The sequence below is a fragment of the Bubalus bubalis genome, chromosome 8, assembly GCF_019923935.1.
Source record: "Bubalus bubalis isolate 160015118507 breed Murrah chromosome 8, NDDB_SH_1, whole genome shotgun sequence".
Lineage (NCBI taxonomy): Eukaryota > Metazoa > Chordata > Mammalia > Artiodactyla > Bovidae > Bubalus > Bubalus bubalis.
This window is the reverse complement of record NC_059164.1, coordinates 60,534,743-60,554,442: the sequence shown is the minus strand read 5'-3', so window position 1 is coordinate 60,554,442 and position 19,700 is coordinate 60,534,743. Positions and strand designations below refer to the sequence as shown.

The following is a 19,700-nucleotide window of genomic DNA, read 5'->3' as shown; positions in this document are numbered from 1 at the left end:
TTTTGGAAGAGTTGGGAATATTTAAATACGGTATATGGAAGAGTTGATACTGCTGAATTAAAACTCACTTTCTTAAGTGTGATAATGATACTGTTTTAAGTAGAAGAGAATGTTTTAGTCTTAGGAGAGGCATGCTTAAGTTCTTAAGGAATGAGATGTCAAGTGTACAATTTGCTTTTAAAAATTTACAGAGAGGACTTCTCTAGTGGTCCAGTGGTTAAGAATTTGCCAGCCAATGCAGAGAACATGGATTCGCTCCTTGGTCCCGGGAAGATCCCACATGCCATGGAGCAACTATGCCCATGAGCCACAACTCCTGAAGCCCGTGTGCCTAGAGCCTGTGTGCCACAACGAGAGGCCACCACAGCGAGAAGCCCACACACCACAGCTAGAGAGTAGCCCTCACTCGCTGCAACTAGAGAAAAGCCACAAGAATGAGCCGGTGTAGCCAAAACAAACCAATGAATAAATAATTCTTTAAAAAGCCACAAAGAGGGGACTTCCCTTTTTGTCCAGTGGTTAAGACTTCATCTTTCAATGAAAGGAGTATGGGCCCAATCCTTGGGCAGGTAGCTAAGACTCATGTGTCTCTTGCCAAAGCTCCAAAAACATAAAAAAAACAGATGCAATATTGTAACAAATTCAATCAAGACTTAAAAAATGGCCCACATTAAAAAAAAAAAAAACACTTTAAAAACAAAGAATAGCATCAAGAAAGTGAAAAGACATACTACAGGAGAAAATATTTCATTATTTAGTAAGAGATGTGTATCTATACTATACAAAAAAAACTCTTACCTCAAGAATAAAGACAAACAAACCAATTAAAAATGGGCAAATGATCTAAACAGTTCTCCAAAGAAAATACACAAATAGCCGATAATCACATGAAAAGATACTGAATATCATTAGCCAGCAGAAAACCCACGAGTTAGCCACTTTATACCCACTAGTATGGCTATAATAGTAATTAAAACATGAAGACAGTAGGTGTTTTGGAGGATATGGTGTACTAGAAATCCTCATACACTGTGGTGGGATTGTAAAATGGTGCAGCACTTTGGAAACACTGGCAGTTCCTCAAAAGGTTGGGCACAGAGTTACCTATAAGCCCAAATTTCCACCCCTAAGTATACACTCAGGAGAATTAGCAATATAAGCTTGTACACAAATACTCATGATAGCATTATTCATAATAGCCAAAAAATGCAAACAACCAAAATGCCCATTAACTGGTAAAAGAATAAATAAAATGCATCATATGCATGCACGGGAACATTATTCAGCAGTAAAAAGGGCTGGTATACTGATAACATGCTACGATATGAACGAACTTTAAAAATACACTAAGTGAAAGAAACCAGCCACAAAGGATCACATGTGATTCCACGTACATGAAACATCCAAAACAGGCAAAACTAACAAAAGTAGATTAATGGTTTTTTACCGCTGGGAACAATGGGGAAAGAGAATAGGGAATGCCTGCTAATGGGATAAGTTTCTTCTGGGGTGATGAAATGTTCTGGAATTAGACAGTGGTACTGTCTGCACAACTCTATGAACATTATAAACACCACTGAACTGTATATTTAAACTGGATGAACTATGTATCTCAATAACACTATTTTTAAAGTCATAGAGAAAGCAAAAATGGAAAAATGTTAACAACTAGTGAATCCAGAGTAAGTGTTCATTCCATCATTATTTCCCAATTTCTGTAGGTTTGAAATTTTTCTTAAGAGATGAGCAAAATAATGCTAACAAAATGTGGTTTGGGAAAATCAGCACTGACCTCAAGTAACAAAAGTTTAATTTTTCAAAGGTGAGTGGATTCAATGATGGGAAGAGCAGGATGTGACCAAAATCAATAAACAAGTTACCCATTAAATCACAAAATCTACAGTTAAGGCACTCTCACCTGGTTGAGAGGTATCAGTCCATCCCCTCTTCGCTCGTACACAATAATCCCATCTCGTATTGGGGTCCTTGACAAACTTGCCAATATCTCTGAATAGTTCACAAAAAGACATCTGGCTGGCGCGATAAACAGTGTAGTAGAGGAGGGCAGCCCTCCATAAAAAGGGGTCTTTTCTAAACAGGACACTGTGAATACTTGCCAGTCCTTCCTCGGTGGGGTTATTTGGCTTTAGTTCAAGTTTTTTACGGCCAGTCCAACTGTTCCATGGCTGCTGAAGGTTGTTAATACCTCGAAAATAATGTGTGCCTATGGAGAAAATAAGGCACATGAAAAGCAAGAAATGCATTCTCATTTTAATTCTCTCCAAGAAAAGATTCTACCAACAGTTCTAAAACCAAATTGATGTGTACGTAACAAATCAAAACAAAGCAGAAAATGGCCTGACCCTAATGCCTTTGGGTTTGACTGAGGACACTGACTTCGGAAGGACTGTATTTCTCATTAGAAGAGGTATAACTTTTAAGGAAATTTATTTTCTTTTAAGAGAAGAATTATAGACTTGATATTTGAAAAGAATCTCAGAGGTCATTCCCTCAGTTGAAGGTGGGTGAACTGGCAGATGCTTTGCCGTCTGAGCCACCAGGGAAACCTGAACTGAAATACAGAGGAGTTAAATGACTCTCCCTTTACACAGTACCCTAAAAAATTTAATTTGAAATGAGACACTAATATCTTCACTTTAAGTTCAAGTGACACCTAACAATTTCATCACTTTTTGCCAAATATTACTAAGAAAAAAAAATTATAAAAAACAGGTGCTTGAGGTAATTTATTATTACAACTGAATAAGTGGAGAAGGGTGGTCACCTACCTATTTCATGTCTCAGCATCCCTTCCAGCCAGTGCTCTCGTGCAGTAGAAACATTGATGGTCAGCGTCGGACATCCATTTACTACTGTCATGGAAGCTCGGGAAAGCAGGTCCTCAGTGAGATGAACTACAATCTAAGAAGCAAAAGTTAAAATACACACACACACACACACACACACACACAAGACGAAACACAGAAGGCAGGGGGAGAAAGTTTTCACAGACAACAACAGACCCATAAATTAACACCTTTTTCTTTTGTTTATACCAAGAAACCAAAAAGCTGAAATGCAGAATCGCTTTGACCCTTGGAATTTTGAGCTTTGGGGAACTCAAGAACCTTTACTAGACTGAAAGAAAAGTAGACAGCTATGCGGAAGACACAAAGAATTGGAACTGTGCCTCTGCTCTGCTCTCCAATATAGTCCCTGGGATGAAACGATGCGAAGGAAGGTGCAGGAGCCAGAGTCCTAGTCACTGCTAGATCAATGCTTATTTTGAGACTGAACACTAGGAACTGGCCACTAATAAGAAAAGCCACTGTGGCAAATCTCTTCCTTAATAATTTTCCTAAACCAATTCATATACTCCCAACAAGCTACACAAAAATGGTAATAAGAGGAAAAATAAACTGAACACAAGTCAATGCAACAAAAACTTAAACTTATATTTAATTAGAAATCTGGATGACTTATTTAATGAGTAAAATAATGTTGGGAAAACATAACCCACAGGAAAAAAAAAAAAAAAAACACGTAGCACTCACTGAGAGTTACAATGTTCAGTCAACTCATCATGTTCACTCATGATTTCATACCTCACCCATGCAGCCTTCTTTCATCATGTACTTCCTAACATGACTCCAGATTCGAGTTTTAGATAGCAGGCTACCACCGGTGGCCTGTTCAAATTTTTCATAACTTCCATACTTTTGTAAAGTCAGTTCCATAATATTGATGGACTGTAAAAGAAACAGAGATAAAGTAAATTGTCTCCGATTACTCTGATGTGAGTACTGAGCTATATGCTTATCATGACCTGTTCTGTGTTTACTGATTTACAAATTAAATTGTAGCTAAGCACATTTTTCTAATCCTAAAGAGTTTTCACTCATTTTCACAAGTTTTTACAAAACACTTATGTACATACTTCTTAGCATGGGATAAAGGGGCTCAAGCACTACACACCTGTCAATATCTAATAGGCTGAGTTCTTAGTTTCTCTTGGCTTCTCTGAGACCATCTGGTGGTTTTGCAGAACTCAGAAGGTATGTTTCCAGACTAATCACTAGTATATAATTACCACTTGGATAAAGAAAAAAATATTTTCAATTTTTAAGAACACACAAAAGAATCAACCATTCTTCTATGATGATCCTATAGAACTTGATGTTCTCCTTTGACAGAAAACACAGTCTCAACATTACTAAAAATACTTTGTATCTATCATTCAGGTCAGGGTACTATCTACTTTTCATTCTTCATAAATTTTCACATGAAAAGAATATGAACATTGAGATCTTTTTCTGCAAACAGAAATATACAGAAAGACTAAGAAAAGTAAGAAAATTGGTAAAAAATCACAGATGATGAGCATCTATGGGAAAGCCATCAAAAAGGTAAACATAAGAATGGAAAATGCTATTGAAAGATCTTCTGGGGAAAAAAACATCTAGAAAATTCACATATATATCTTATATGAATGGTGACAGAAGCTAGAAAATTCAGACACCTGTTATATTAAGTCTAAAATTTCTAGCTGTCATCAGACTAGTAAAGAGATGAAAAGTACAACCTCTAGAGTCACACTACCTGAGCTGATATCCTGGCTCTGCCACCTTCTGGCTGTGTGACTCTGAGCAAGTTACTTATTACTAAGCCTCCTGATTAGTAAATGAGGATAACTACAATAATGTCTACTTCATGGTTCTGTTGAGAAAAACTACCAACCTCTGTAAAGCACAGTGGCAGATACAAGTAGTCAATACATGTCAATTATTACATCAGCATTGTAATCACCACCATTATGTCACCATTCTTAATAAATATCACCACTGTAGATGACAGACTCAACACAAAAAGTACAGTAAAGCTCAGGCACTACAAGTTATAAGTAAACATATATATCCCCACTGCTGCTGCTGCTGCTGCTGCTAAGTTGCTTCAGTTGTGTCCGACTCTGTGTGACCCCATAGACGGCAGCCCACCAGGCTCCCCCGTCCCTGGGATTCTCCAGGCAAGAACACTGCAGTGGGTTGCCATTTCCTTCTCCAATGCATGAAAGTGAAAAATGAAAGTGAAGTCGCTCAGTCGTGTCTGACTCCTAGCGACCCCATGGACTGCAGCCTACCAGGCTCCTCCGTCCATGGAATTTGCCAGGCAAGAGTACTGGAGTGGGCAGAATTCTTTACCACTGTGCCACCTGGGAAAACCTTGGTCCAAAAGCCAGAAGCATTGAATTGTCCTGGAAACTGGTTTCAACTTCAGAATTTTGCCTGCCTCCAAGATGCATGCATACTGAATCAGAATCTGCATTTTAACAACATTCCCCAGGTGATTCACCAGCACAGTAGAAAGCTAGAAGGGTCTCAGAGAATGGGAACACAGCAAATAACCCAGAGGCTAATTTACTTATCTGATAACCAGGATGATTAAAAGAACAAACTAGCACATAATTAAAAGCCCATTTTAGCAGATTCAGTTCAGTTCAGTCGCTCAGTCGAGTCTGACTCTTTGCGACCCCATGAATTGCAGCACACCAGGCCTCCCTGTCCATCACCAACTCCCGGAGTTCACTCAGACTCACGTCCATCGAGTCAGTGATGCCATCCAGACATCTCATCCTCTGTCGTCCTCTTCTCCTCCTGCCCTCAATCCCTCCCAGCATCAGAATCTTTTCCAATGAGTCAACTCTTCGCATGAGGTGGCCAAAGTACTAGAGTTTCAGCTTTAGCATCATTCCTCCCAAAGAACACTCAGGGCTGATCTCCTTCAGAATGGACTGGTTGGATCTCCTTGCAGTCCAAGGGACTCTCAAGAGTCTTCTCCAACACTACAGTTCAAAAGTATCAATTCTTCGGCACTAGATTAGCTAAGGTATTTGCATACACTGGTCTAAGGTCACTAGTAGGAGTAGTAGTTAGTAGTTAAGTCGCTAAGTCGAGTCCGACTCTTGTGACCCCATGGACTGTAGCTGCCAGGCTCCTCTGCCCATGGGGATTCTCCAGGCAAGAATACTGGAGTGGGTTGCCATTTCCTTCTCCAGGGGATCTTCCCGACCTAGGAATCAAACCCGGGTCTCCTGCATTGCAGGCAGATTCTTTACTGACTGAGCTATAAGGGAAGCCCCTAAAGGTCACTAATCATCAATATACCAGTGTTAGAAGAAAGTGAGAAATTTTGCCTTAATTACATAAGATACAGAAGTGGTACTTCTATATTGGACTTATATTTAGACCTAAACAAAAGCTAAAGAAAATTTTTATTATAACTTTTGCTTGTAAGTTTTTAAAAGTATCTACTTAATTTAGGAAAAATTAGCTTTTCTAGTATATGCTTACTCAGTAGGAAAATGTTATTATCTGGTTACTATTATAGCAGATATAAAACAGTCTAGAGAATTTGGAAAAACTTAAATACAGGTGATCCTAGTTATCACCAACAAATGGTACTTAATAGAAGGCTACTAAGAATTCGGTCTAGTCAAGGTTATGGTTTTTCCAGTGGTCATGTATGGATGTGCGAGTTGAACTGTGACGAAAGCTGAGCACCGAAGAATTGATGCTTTTGAACTGTGGTGTTGGAGCAGACTCTTGAGAGTCCCTTGGACTGCAAGGATATCCAACCAGTCCATCCTAAAAGAGACCAGTCCTGGGTGTTCATTGGAAGGACTGATGCTGAAGCTGAAACTCCAATACTTTGGCCACCTCATGCGAAGAGTTAACTCATTGGAAAAGACTCTGATGCTGGGAGGGATTGGGGTCAGGAGGAGAAGGGGACGACAGAGGATGAGATGGCTGGATGGCATCACCGACTCGATGGACATGAGATTGAGTGAACTCTGGGAGTTGGTGATGGACAGGGAGACCTGGTGTGCTGCGATTCATGGGGTTGTAAAGAGTCAGACGCGACTGAGTGACTAAACTGAACTAAGAATTCACATTCATAGTAAGTATGCATTATATTCATAATTGGGAACAAAGATTTGATTGAAAATTTATCCTGAAAAAGTACTCTAACAAATATAAGATTAAAAAATTATATTGGCAGTTTAACAACACTGGGGAAACCTTGTTCCTATCAACTATTACATACATCAAAGAAAGAATAAAAATAGTGGGAGCTTTTTGGAGAAGGGATGTAATTTTTCTATCAAAATGACATACAACAGCACATTATTTCTTTCACTGCATGACTTACATGCACCAGCATGGTAGCAACCCTACATGGGAGCTACACAGATGGTCCCAAAAGCTTAGCTTAATATGTCATATTCAATCATTCTTCACTGAAGTGCCCATCCTGTGGACATCTCTAGAATTTTTTTTTATTAATTTTCAACTGGTCCAACCTAGACACATTTGTCAGTGATCACACAGATTTCTAATATCCTTCACTGACTTCCCAATCCATTTGCATTGGACTCCAACATAGAGAGACAGTGGTCGGATAGGTGAATAAATTCAAGTTTTAAGAGACAAGTCAGCAGTGTTCAGTGGTTACTTCATCAGTGAGTATTTCTGTGTGACAACAATTTCTGCTTCATTATGCAACCTCTTGGGGGAAGGCAATGGCACCCCACTCCAGTACTCTTGCCTGGAAAATCCCATGGACGGAGGAGCCTGGTAGGCTGCAGTCCATAGGGTCGCTAAGAGTCGGACACAACTGAGCGACTTCACTTTCATTTTTCACTGTCATGCATTGGAGAAGGAAATGGCAACCCACTCCAGTGTTCTTGCCTGGAGAATCCCAGGGACGGGGGAGCCTGGTGGGCTGCCGTCTATGGGGTCGCACAGAGTCGGACATGATTGAAGCGACTTAGCAGCAGTAGCAGCAGCATGCAACCTCCTACAGGCCACAAAGATTTTACAAGTATGATTTCAACTTTGGAAAAAAGAAAAGGCAATAAGCAATTTTAAAAGGCACAAAGAAGCCTGGAAGGATACACCCAAATGCTACATGATATGATGTTCCTCTTTGGGAAAGGGTAATGTGCTACACTGATGTCTGTTTGCACTTTACAGGAGTTGTTTAAATTGTTTACAATATGCATAGGAAAAAATCATTTTCCTATGCATATTCCTGAGGTATGATTGACAAATAAAAATTGCATAATGATGTGTTTAAGGTATACAATGTGATGACAATATATATACACACACACACACACACACACACACAGTGTGGAATGAATACTACAATCAAATTAATTTACAAATCCATCACCTCACATATGCAGTGGGAACATAAGATCTTAGCAAATTTCAAGTATAAAATATATTATTATTACCTATAATCATTATGCTGTATTTTAGATATCCAGGACTTATTCCAAGTTTATAACTGAATTTTGGTACCCTTTGATCCACACCTCGCCACAAGTTTTTATTTTTTAAAATAGGAAATAAAAGAAAGTTCATCCTTTCCCCCTAGAGCTCAGAGAATCAATATCTATACCACTTTGAAAATCAAACTTTCATACACCTTCACATGGTTAATATGTTTGAGGCAATAAATTTCATGTCAAATCTTTCTCCATTAATATCATTTAAGTTAATCAGAAAACTACATCTCCCAATATTATTTGGTGGGAGATTCAAACAAGCATCAGGGAATCCCCCAATCATCACTTTCAATTTGCCATTCAGAATATCCCTTTCCTATCTTCAAATATATCTCTACCATTTCTTTAACTTCCAATAACATTCAAGTATTAGAAGAAAAAAAGTTCAAGTTAATTTAACCAATTTAAAACATAAATCATATATCTAATTAAAGATTTTTCACCTCCCCTAGGCAGGGCCTGGTCTGGGGCCTAAAGAACTTTCACTAGGAAAGGAAGGCAATAATCAGTGATTTGAGTCCTCCTCATCTCTCCCCCATTTCCCTTCAGCATATTGAATATTCAGTACTTTTAATATATTCTGTGGCTCAGGGGGTAAAGAATCTGCCTGCAAATGTCGGTGACCCTGGAGACATGGTTTTGATCCCTGGGTTGGGAAGATCCCCCTGAAGTAGGAAATGGCAACCCACTCCAGTATTCTTGCCTGGAAAATGCCCTGGACAGAGGAGCCTGGTGGTCTACAGTCCATGGGGTCACAGAGAGTTGGATATGACTGAGTGACTGTGCTTTTTGTGTACTGAATATACTCAGTATATGGAAGAAGGAGTGAACAATTCCTGTATAACTGGTTCAGCTGTGGTCCTTCTCCCTTGACTATAATGCTACGGCAGGCCTTTTGTAGAAGGTGCCTCCACTGCACAGCTAACTGACCAAGCTCCTTCCAACAGAATCTATGCAAGAAGCCCCCCTGAAGTGAACCACTACCAAAACAACTTTTACGAAATTTAGAAGTACAACAGAACTTCATCAAAAAACAAGAAAAAATCTCAAGGAAACAACCTAACCTGGCACGTAAAAGAAAAAGACAAATATACAAAACCTAAAGTCAGCAGAAGGAAGGAAAGATTAGGGAGGGCTTCCCTGGTGGCTCAGATAGTAAAGAATTTGCCTGTGATGTGGGATACCCAGATTTGTTCCCTGGGTCAGGAAGATCCCCCGGAGAAAGGAATGGCAACCTGCTCCAGTATCCTTGCCTGGAGAATCTCATGGACAGAGGAGCCTGGTGGGCTACAGTCCATGAGGTCACAAAGAGTTGGACATGACTGAGTGACTAATACTTGCTTTCAAAATTCTAAAGGGAGGGGATAATGAGCTTTTAATAACAATGATAATAATGATAACCCATCCTTCCTAGAAAACCCTTATCATTCAGGTAGCCCTTGCACTGAAAAACCAAGGCAACTTGACATGACTGAGCAACTGACACTTTCACTTTCTTCACACTCCCTGGTGGCTCAGTGGTGAAGAGTCTTCCTGCCAATGTAGGAGATGTGAGTTCAATTCCTAGTCTGAGGAGATCCCACATGCCTTGGAGCTAAGCCCGTGCATCACAACTATTGAACCTGTGCTCCAGAACCTGGGAACTGCAACTGCTGAGCCCACATGCCTCAACTCCTGAAGCCCACACTCTGCAGAGCCTGTGCTCTGCAACAAAAGAAGCCACCACAATGAGAAGCCCACGCACAGTGCAGGCCCCACCTGCCATAACCAGAGAAAAGCCTGAGTGGCAATGAAGACCCAACACAGCCAAAATAAATAAAATTTTAAAAAATAAAGATTAGGGAGGAAATAAAATAGATTTTAAAAACAACAGAAAAACAAAAACAAGAGCTGGTTCTTTAAAAGGGTAAACAAAATTAACCTCTAGCCAGGTTCACCAAGAAGAAATGAGAGAGTACCCAAACAAAATAAGAAATGAAAAAGGAGAAATCTTGAGTGATACTACAGAAATACAAAAAACCATAAAAGAATACTCTGAACAATTACATGTCAACAAATTTGACAACCTAGAAGAAATGGACAACTTTCTAGAAATGTACAGCCTGCGAAAACTGAATCAAGAAAAAGATAATTTGAAGAGATGGATCACTAGACGTGAAATAGAATCTGTAATCAAAAAAAAAAAAACTTCCTACAAATCAAAGTCCAGGACCAGATGACTTCACAGGTGAAGTCCACCAATCATACAAAGAAGAACTAATACCAGTTCTTCTCAAACTCTTCCAAAAGACTGAAGTGGAGGGAACATTCCCAAAGACATTCTATGAGGCCAACATCACACTAAACCAAGACCAAAAACACCACCAAAAAAGAAAATTACAAGCCAGTATCTTCAATGAATATAGATGCAAAACTTCTCAACAAAATATTAGCAACCAAATCCCAACAACACATAAAAAAAAGATCACACACCATGACCAAGTGGGATTCATCCCCAGTTCACAAGGACGGTTCAGCATACACAAAATCAACCACATTACACCACGTTAACAAGTCAACAAACACATATATCTCAATAGATGTAGAAAAAGCACTTAACAAAATTCAACATCCATTTATGATTAAAAACTCTTACCAAAGCAGGAACAGAGGGAACATATCTCAACATAATAAAGTCATTTATGACAAACCCACAGATAATATAATACTCAACAGTGAAAAGCTAAAAGCCTTCCCACTAAAATCTGGAACAAGTTAAGGATGCCCACTGTCACCACTTCCATTCAACATAGTATTGGAGGTCCTAGCAGCAATCGGACAAGAAAATGCAGGAAAAGGTATCCAAATTGGAAAGGAAAAGATAAAATTGTCACTATATGCAGATGACATGATACCATAAATAGAAAACCCCAAGGAGTCCACACAAAAACTAGGCAAAACGTTCTCTGACATAAATCATACCAATATTTTCTTAGGTTAGTCTCCCAAGGAAATTGAAACAAAAGCAAAAATAAACAAATGGGACATAATCAAACTTACAAGCTTTTGCACAGTAAAGAAAACCATTTTTAAAAAATGAAAAGATAACTTATGGAAGAAAAATTTGCAAATGATGCAACAAAGTTGTAATCTTAAGATATATAAATAATATCTCATACAACTCAACAACAAAAACCCAATCAAAAATGGGCAGATGACCTTAATAGACATTTCCCCAAAGAAGACATACAGATGGCCAGCAGGCACATAAAAAGATGCTCAACACCACTAATTATTAGAGAAAAGCAAATCAAAACTACAATGAGGTACCACCTCACACTGGTCAGAATGGTCATCATTTAAAAGTCTACAAATAACAAATGTTAGAGAGGGTGTGAAGAAAAGGGAACCCTCCTATGCTGTTGGTGGGAATGTAAGTTGGTTCAGCCCCCGAGGAAATTAGTATGGAGGTTCCTCAGAAAACTAAAAATAGAATTACCACATGATCCAGCAATCCCACTCCTGGGAATATAACTGGACAAAACTATAATACAAAAAGATACATGCACCCCTATGTTCATAGCAGCACAGTTCACAATAGCCAAAATATGGAAACAACCTAAATGTCCATCAACAGATGAATGGATAAAGATGGTGTGGTACATAAATACAATGGAATACTACTGGGGCATAAAAAAGAATAATAATGTCATTTGTAGCAACATGGAAACAACTAGATTATCATACTAAGTGAAGTAAGTAAGAAAGAGAAAGACAAATAGCATATGGTGGTAGTGGTTTAGTCGCTAAGTTATGTCTGACTCTCTGGCCCCATGGACTACAGCCTGCCAGGCTCCTCTGTCCATGGGATTTTCTCAGGCAAGAATACTGGAGTGGGTTGCCATTTCCTTCTCCAGGGGATCTTCCTGACCCAGAGACTGAACCCACGTCGCCTGCATTGCAGGCAGTCGCAGGTTCTTTAGCACTGAGCCATGTGGAAAGCCCCATATTACATGATATCACTTATATGTGGAATCTAAAATGTAGCACAAATGAACCTATCTATAGAAGAGAAACAGACTCAGAGAAAACAGACTTGGACTTGCCAAGGGGGAAGAAGGGAGAGAGAGGAAGGACCAGGAGTTTCAAGAAATGGTGCTGGGATAACTGCATATAAATAAAAGAATAAAATCGGACCCCTGCTGCTGCTAGGTCACTTCAGTCGTGTCCAACTCTGTGTGACCCTATAGACGGCAGCCACCAGGCTCCCCCGTCCCTGGGATTCTCCAGGCAAGAACAGTGGAGTGGGTTGCCATTTCCTTCTCCAAATGTATATACAAAAATTAACTCCAAATGTATCAAAGACATGAATGTTAGAGCTACACACAGAACTCTTAGAAGAAAGCACAGGCACACACTTCATGACCTTGTATTAGGCAGTGGTTTCTTAGATAGGACACCAAAACATCAACTAACAAAACAGGTAAGTTGGACTTCATCCAAATTAAAAGCTTTTATGCCTCAAAGGTCACCATCAAGAAAGCAGAAAGACAACCCACAGAATGGGAGAAAAGTTTACAAATTTCGTATCTGAAAAGTGACATATCTAAAATATAGTAAGAATTCCTATAACTCAATAATAAAAATACAAATAATCCAATTAAAAAATGGGCAAAAGATACAAACACATTTATCCAAAGAAGATATACAAATGACCAATAAGCTCATGAAAAGATGCTCAACACCATTAGTCAGAGAAATACAAATTAAAACTACAATGATATATCACTTCACACCCACTAGAATAGCTATAAAAATAAAAACGAGTTGACAAAAAAAGAAGAAAAGAGTTGACAATGATGTGGAGAAACTGAAACTCATATACTGTTGGTGGGAATGTAAAATGGTACAGTCATTTTGGAAAAGTTTTCCTTAAAAGGTTAGACACAGAGTTCCCATATGACCCATTATATATGATCTCTGATCTCCTACCATATGACCAACTACCATATAATCTACTATTAATACTAGGTATATACCCAAGATGACCAAGAACATGTTCACCAAAACCCTGGACACAAATGTTCATAGCAGCGTTGTTCATAACAGCCAAAAAGTGGAAAACAATCTAAATATCTATCAACTGATGAATGGACTAATACAATGTAATATATATATGGAGTATTATCCAATAATAAAAAGTACTGAAACATGCTATGATATGGATTAATCTTGAAAACATGCTAAACATGCTAAGTAAATGAAGCCAGTCAAAATGAACCATATATTGTATGACTCCATTTATCTGAAATGTCTGGAACAGTTAAATCCATAAAAAGAAAAATAGATTGATGGTTGTCTAAGGCTGGGTGGGGGTAAGAGTGTTGGCAAGAAATGGTGAGACACTTCCAATGAGTACAGGGTTTCCTTTTTCAGGTGATAAAATGTTCTCGAATTTGATAGTGATGACGACTACATAATCCTAAGCATACTGACAATCACTTAACTGTACACTTTAGATGGATTAACTACATGGCATGTCAATTATATCTTCATAAAGCCATCATTTAAAAAACAAATAGTAATCAAACAGCACAGTATAATATTTAAAGCACTAATTCAGAAAATGAAAAATCTCTGTACAAAACTTACAGCACTATCTTGTATGATACAGCAAACTTTCTGAAAAATCTCAACACTCTGTTGAATGACCTACTTTTGGTTTACTTTCTGATTCTGTTGCTGTTTAGCAATTTGGAAATCTCACCATCAGTCAAAAGCCACTTCAACAGTCATGTGCTTAAAAACCTATTTCCCTTTTCAAATGCAGCTGTCACTCAATGAAAAGCTATATACAACAGGGACACTAACACAATATAAGCCTTGATGACACTGTGCAAAGACTAGAAGTCAAAAGATCTGGTTTTATGCTGGTGCCCTGCCTTTTACTGACTGCGTGATCTTAGGTCTGTCATTTCACCTTTCAGGTTTAGTTTCTTCAACAGCAAAATGGAGATGAAAATCTCTGCCCTACTTACCTAATAGGGTTGGTGTGAGGATGAAATTAGAGATAGACACAGAGAGTAGAAGAGGGGAGGGAGAGAAAGAGAAAGAGAACTTGTTTTGTAATCTATTTCCCAAATGACTGTGGGCTTCCCAGGTGACTAAGAGTCAAGAATCTGTCTGCCGATGTGGGTTTGATCCCTGGGTCTAGAAGATTTCCTGGGGGAGGAAATGGCAACCCACTCCAATATTCTTGCCTGGGAAATTCCATGGACAGAGGGGCCTGGCAGGCTACAATCAATGAGGCCCCAAAAGAATAGGACACGGCTTAGAGACTAAACAACAGAGGAAATAGAAGAGCATCCTTATATACCAATGTTTTTAAAAACACTAAGCTGTCCCCGCAAAGAAACATACGTGACCAATGAACTTGACCCCGAGTCACAAATTTGGATCTACTGTTTGTAGAGTATTTCATTGAAGTTCTAGCATACCATTAATAACATCTTGCATTCATTCATCTTTAAGGTTCCTTTCTTTCTGCCAATCCCTGCTTTTATGTTTATACTTTACAATCTTTTAGAATCTAATTCCAAGCCTGACCATTAGACTGACAGAGATTACACTGAAATTTACATAGTTTAATAATACTCTGTTGGATGTATGAATAAAATTTTGTGAAAACACAGGAAGGTAAACTAAAGTGGGGCCCTAGAGGAAACAGATGATATTCCAGGTAAAGGGGGAGAATATTGTCAAAAGCATACACAAAGCAAAGAAAGTGAAATACAGAGCTTTTAGGCTAGACAGGCACCAGGAAACTCATTTATTTAGTGCCAGGAACTAAAGGAGATTTTCAATCTAAATGAGATTTTGATTTTGAGATTTTCAATCTCTGTCAGATTCTGGGAACAGTTGAAATAAATAAAACACACTTTTATAAAAGAGGTTAGTCTCATGGTCAAGGTAAAAAAAGAAACTTAAGGATGATAACAGAGTGATACATTTCATGACAGACAATCTGCACAAGCGTTGACTTTGGAAACCTAAGCATGAGCTAGATCAGGAAACATGAAAGACCTGCAGGCCATGGTAAAAGTTTTAGACTTTATCCTGAATTATGAGGAGCTCTAAAGTTTTGCAGGAAGGAAAGTGACACAATCAGATTTGTACCTTAGACACTGACAGTAGTGTGGAGAGCAGGAGAAACTGCATTTGCCGATAACTCAGTTTTCTGTAAAACAGATTGTTAAACTGTGACCAGATTATAATAAAAAGAAAAATGTTTTGATAAATTATATTCTACATATGCAGAACCCAGGAAATAGATCCGAGATCTGAGTCTGCCTTAAATGAAGGAATGAGTGAGAGAACATAGAGGACAAAGAAAACTGTCACCTACAGCCTTCCCCTCAATCCCCTTCTGCCCCTTCTGTCTTCAGGGTTAAGGGTAGTTTGGATGTATACAATGTTAAGTGGGAGAGTGAGAGGGTAAATGCTACCAAGAGAAGATATTTGTAAACAGTACAAATTAGTACTGCAAACTCTTCTTTCACTACCTACAAGGAAGAAGTAGATATTCAAGCTGTTTTGGAGAAAAGAATTTGTTAAGATAAGAATCTGAGATTGCAGGTTAGGCAAGTTTTCAAAGTCACATCAATGAAGTGTTGTTTCAATGAGTCATCAAGGTCATACCTTCTTCCAAGGACACACAATCTGATTGGGGTGTTTCCGTCTCTGTAAGAAAATCTTCCTTGATATTAGGTTAAGAAATGACCTTACATCTCCAATCTAATACACAAAACTACTATGAGAGGTACTAAACTCTAATCTTTTAACTTTAATGAATCTGGAAAAAGGCTTGTGATTTGCTCAGCAAAAAACTGTGTCACCTAAGGAGAAGAAGGCTTGCTTTTCCCTCCCCCTTTATTGTCTGGACAACTTGAGGTCTACCAACACAAAATACCTTAATACTAGTACAATTAAAACATGGCCTCAAAGAAATTTTATATCAAGACATATTATCATCAGTGAAGGTATTTGATTTCCAATGGTGTTATTTCTACCAAAAAAGGAAAATGAACACTTGTTTTAGAACACAATGTGATTTTATGTATTATGCATGCATTTTAATCTAACAATAAATTACCTATTCCATTTTCACTATAAACTCCAAAAGCAAGGCATTTTCTGAGGACCACATTTAGAAATCTTTATGTTACACTATCACTGGCCTCAAAACAAAGCTTATGTATAATAGATCTGGTCAATCGGAGGTGGCAAACTGGCAACCCGAGGGATGACTGTGGCCCACAAACAGGTTTTCATTGGTTTGAACACCTTGTTTTTTTCTTTAAATTAGTTGTCAACATTTACAAATTGGAAGACTTTGTATAAAATTCAAGTTATCTATCTTCTCTTACAATTTCTGAGGATATGATACACTAGACCCAAACTGTAGCCCAACTGCTATCTGGTTTCCAGTTGCCTACAGTGCCCAGACAACTCCCTGCAATCATTTATGATCCCTGCTCAGATCCTACACATGTGACCCTAGCTGTATAAAGTCTGCTAACCAGGAAGAAAAAAATCAGAATTATTTCCCAGCATAATGAAGTTGGGCTTCCTTGATAGCTCAGTTGGTAAAGGATCCGCCTGCAATGCAGGAGACCCCAGTTTGATTCCTGGATTGGGAAGTCCACTGGAGAATGGATAGGCTACCTACCCCAGTATTCTTGGGCTTCCCTTGTGGCTCAGCTGGTAAAGAATCTTCCTGCAATGCAGGAGACCTGGGTTTGATCTCTGGGTTGGGAAGATCCCCTGGAGAAGGGAAAGGCTACCCACTCCAGTATTCTGGCCTAGAGAATTCCATGGACTGTGTAGTCCATGGGGTGAGTTGCAAAGAGTCGGACACGACTGAGCAACTTTCACTTCACTTCATAATGAAGTTGGTCCATTGAGATACTTACTTTGAATATTTGAACTCTATAAATGAAAATGCAATGCTATGCCACAGAATGTTAAGCATTATGTTATTCCAATGCAGGAAAAAAGTCAGAATTCTTTTCTCTAAATACCTCTGAGATTTTATGATAACTCTATCAAGCTACCTTTGATAGCATAGACCATTAACTTTCATTTACTTCAAGAAATATATTTAGGATACTCTAATTACATAAGCAGAACAGCTTTTTTTTTTTTTTTCCAGTTAGGCAGATGTAGAATATATTAATACCAAGTAATATCCTAACTCTTAAATAATATGGTTATGATGGAAGAGGTCTTTTTGAGAGATATCAAATACCTTTAAAAAATCAATTGTTTCTTGCAGCTTGCTTTCTCAACTGGTACTGTTTCACTCGTGGACATAGCTTTTTATAAGAATTCAAGTTTATGTCACTCTTAATGTTTTATCACTACTAAGACAATATGCCTGCACTTGGTAATACTATGACTTTGCACTCAGTGTCCAAGCTGTTGGAACCCCTGTCTGCTCTGAGGTATACAGTTCCTTTCCTGATGACTACTCTCCTTTCCAAAAGGTGCCTTGTCTGTGCTTTCCCCTCAAGATGCTGCTGGACTTCTGGTGACAAGAGCTAATTTTACAATCCAATAATGTTAAGTATAATACCTTCCTACTAGGTTTCAAGTTCTCACATTTAAAATTTTTGCCCCCATACTACATACTCATGTAAACATGGTTGCCAGTCAGTAAGGAATTTACATTTTCCTATATTAAAGCTACGTTGTGAAGTTTAATGTAAAATTCACATGAATTTAATATAAAATATAGATTTGCTCACACCCTGATTTCCTTGGTTATTCTCTTCCCATTTCTGCTGTTAGGCTACCTTCTCAGTAACCTTAGTTTAAAAAGCATTCTTTAGAATTGTCAAGTTGAACACACATTGTAGAAAAAACTGCACTGAAATGGTTTTTTCCACTAGGTTTTGCACTTAGAGAAACAAATCCCACTTACTTGTAAAGTTAATTTCAGCAAACCAAAATATTTGCCAATTATGGGTTGAGTTAATAAAGCACTGATATCTGAAGTAAAAGAATCTTCAGTTAACACAGCAGGCAGAAGCTGAGCTTTTCTGTGATTAACACATGATGTGGAAAGATAGTTAAACATTTTAACAAAACGCATGACACAACTGAATACATAATGACATGAAATAGAATCTTTAAGTGATTAGCCATAGTATTTTGTGGGCTGGAACTTAGGTGTGTGATCCTAGAAAGGGCTCTCAAGGATCACTGAGTCTATTCCCCTCAATATATATATGATGAAAATGAAGCAGACACTGTAGTGTTTACACGAGTATATAGTATGGGTGCAAAAATTAAAAACAGAAACATTCTGCACCACAGTGTACAAGAAAAACTTCAGAGGTCGGGTCTACCTCTCTCCTATAGAGCAAGAGTCCTAAAAATCAATAAGTCAAATAATACTTTTTTAAAGAAGGCAATCCTTCAATTTCTTAATTACATTTATATGTCTAATAAACCTCTTACTTAAGACAGTGATTCTTATAAATAGCTATAAGATCGATTTCACTATTGGCTAAGAGGGTTATGTTTCAAAATACTGAAAAGATTAACATTTATGGAGTGCTCTGATATGCTAAGATGAAAAAAGACATTTTACTGTATGTTTTTTACATCATTTTTTTACAAATATATCTACACATTTCTTCTAGTAATTACAAGTCCTTACCATCTGTTCTTCATTCATACTGCTGCTGCTGCTGCTGCTAAGTCGCTTCAGTCGTGTCCGACTCTGTGCGACCGCATAGACGGCAGCCCACCAGGCTCCACCGTCCCTGGGATTCTCCAGGCAAGAACACTGGAGTGGGTTGCCATTTCCTTCTCCAATTCATGAGAGTGAAAAGAGAAAGTGAAGTCGCTCAGTCGTGTCCGACTCTTTGCGACCCCATGGACTGCAGCCTACCAGGCTCCCCCGTCCATGGGATTTTCCAGGCAAGAGTACTGGAGTGGGGTGCCATACTTAATCCCCCACCCCATCTTTCCTAACTGCATCTTCTCCTCCAGAGGTTAAAAGATAAGATGCCTGGAACCAAATCAAAGGTTTCAAAGAGTTTTCTTCTTTATAAATCACTTCAGGGGATTATTTTCACTTAGATGGTGGATGTTAAACATAATTTCCTTCTACAACCTCCACTTCCATTAATATGGATAATCAAAAACCGATTGTATTTGCAAATAACAACTGTTTGTGGCTTTTTCTGTTGCTGTGTTTTCTACTTACTATGGCTAATGTAGCACCATCACAGCAGGAAAGCTAAGATGACTGCCTTGATGAGAACTATTCAAGAAGGAGGGAGCAGGGAATAATCTTGCCATT

General features: G+C 38.4%; 2 protein-coding genes across 4 annotated transcripts in view; one reads left to right on the top strand and one right to left on the bottom strand.

Annotated features, from left to right (window-relative positions):
- The window catches only part of ANLN (anillin actin binding protein), a 168,489-nt gene that overhangs the window by 45,704 nt on the left and 103,085 nt on the right, over positions 1-19,700 (top strand). The gene's annotated exons all lie outside the window — the stretch shown is intronic.
- Positions 1-19,700, bottom strand: part of KIAA0895 (KIAA0895 ortholog) — a 59,718-nt gene that overhangs the window by 18,832 nt on the left and 21,186 nt on the right. For all 3 annotated transcript variants that reach the window (XM_045166412.1, XM_045166414.1, XM_045166413.1), the window contains 3 exons: positions 3,606-3,749; positions 2,790-2,922; positions 1,919-2,224 (listed from right to left, as the gene is read on the bottom strand). In XM_045166412.1, coding sequence (XP_045022347.1) covers positions 1,919-2,224; positions 2,790-2,922; positions 3,606-3,749 — 583 coding nt within the window. The remainder of the gene's footprint in view (positions 1-1,918; positions 2,225-2,789; positions 2,923-3,605; positions 3,750-19,700) is intronic.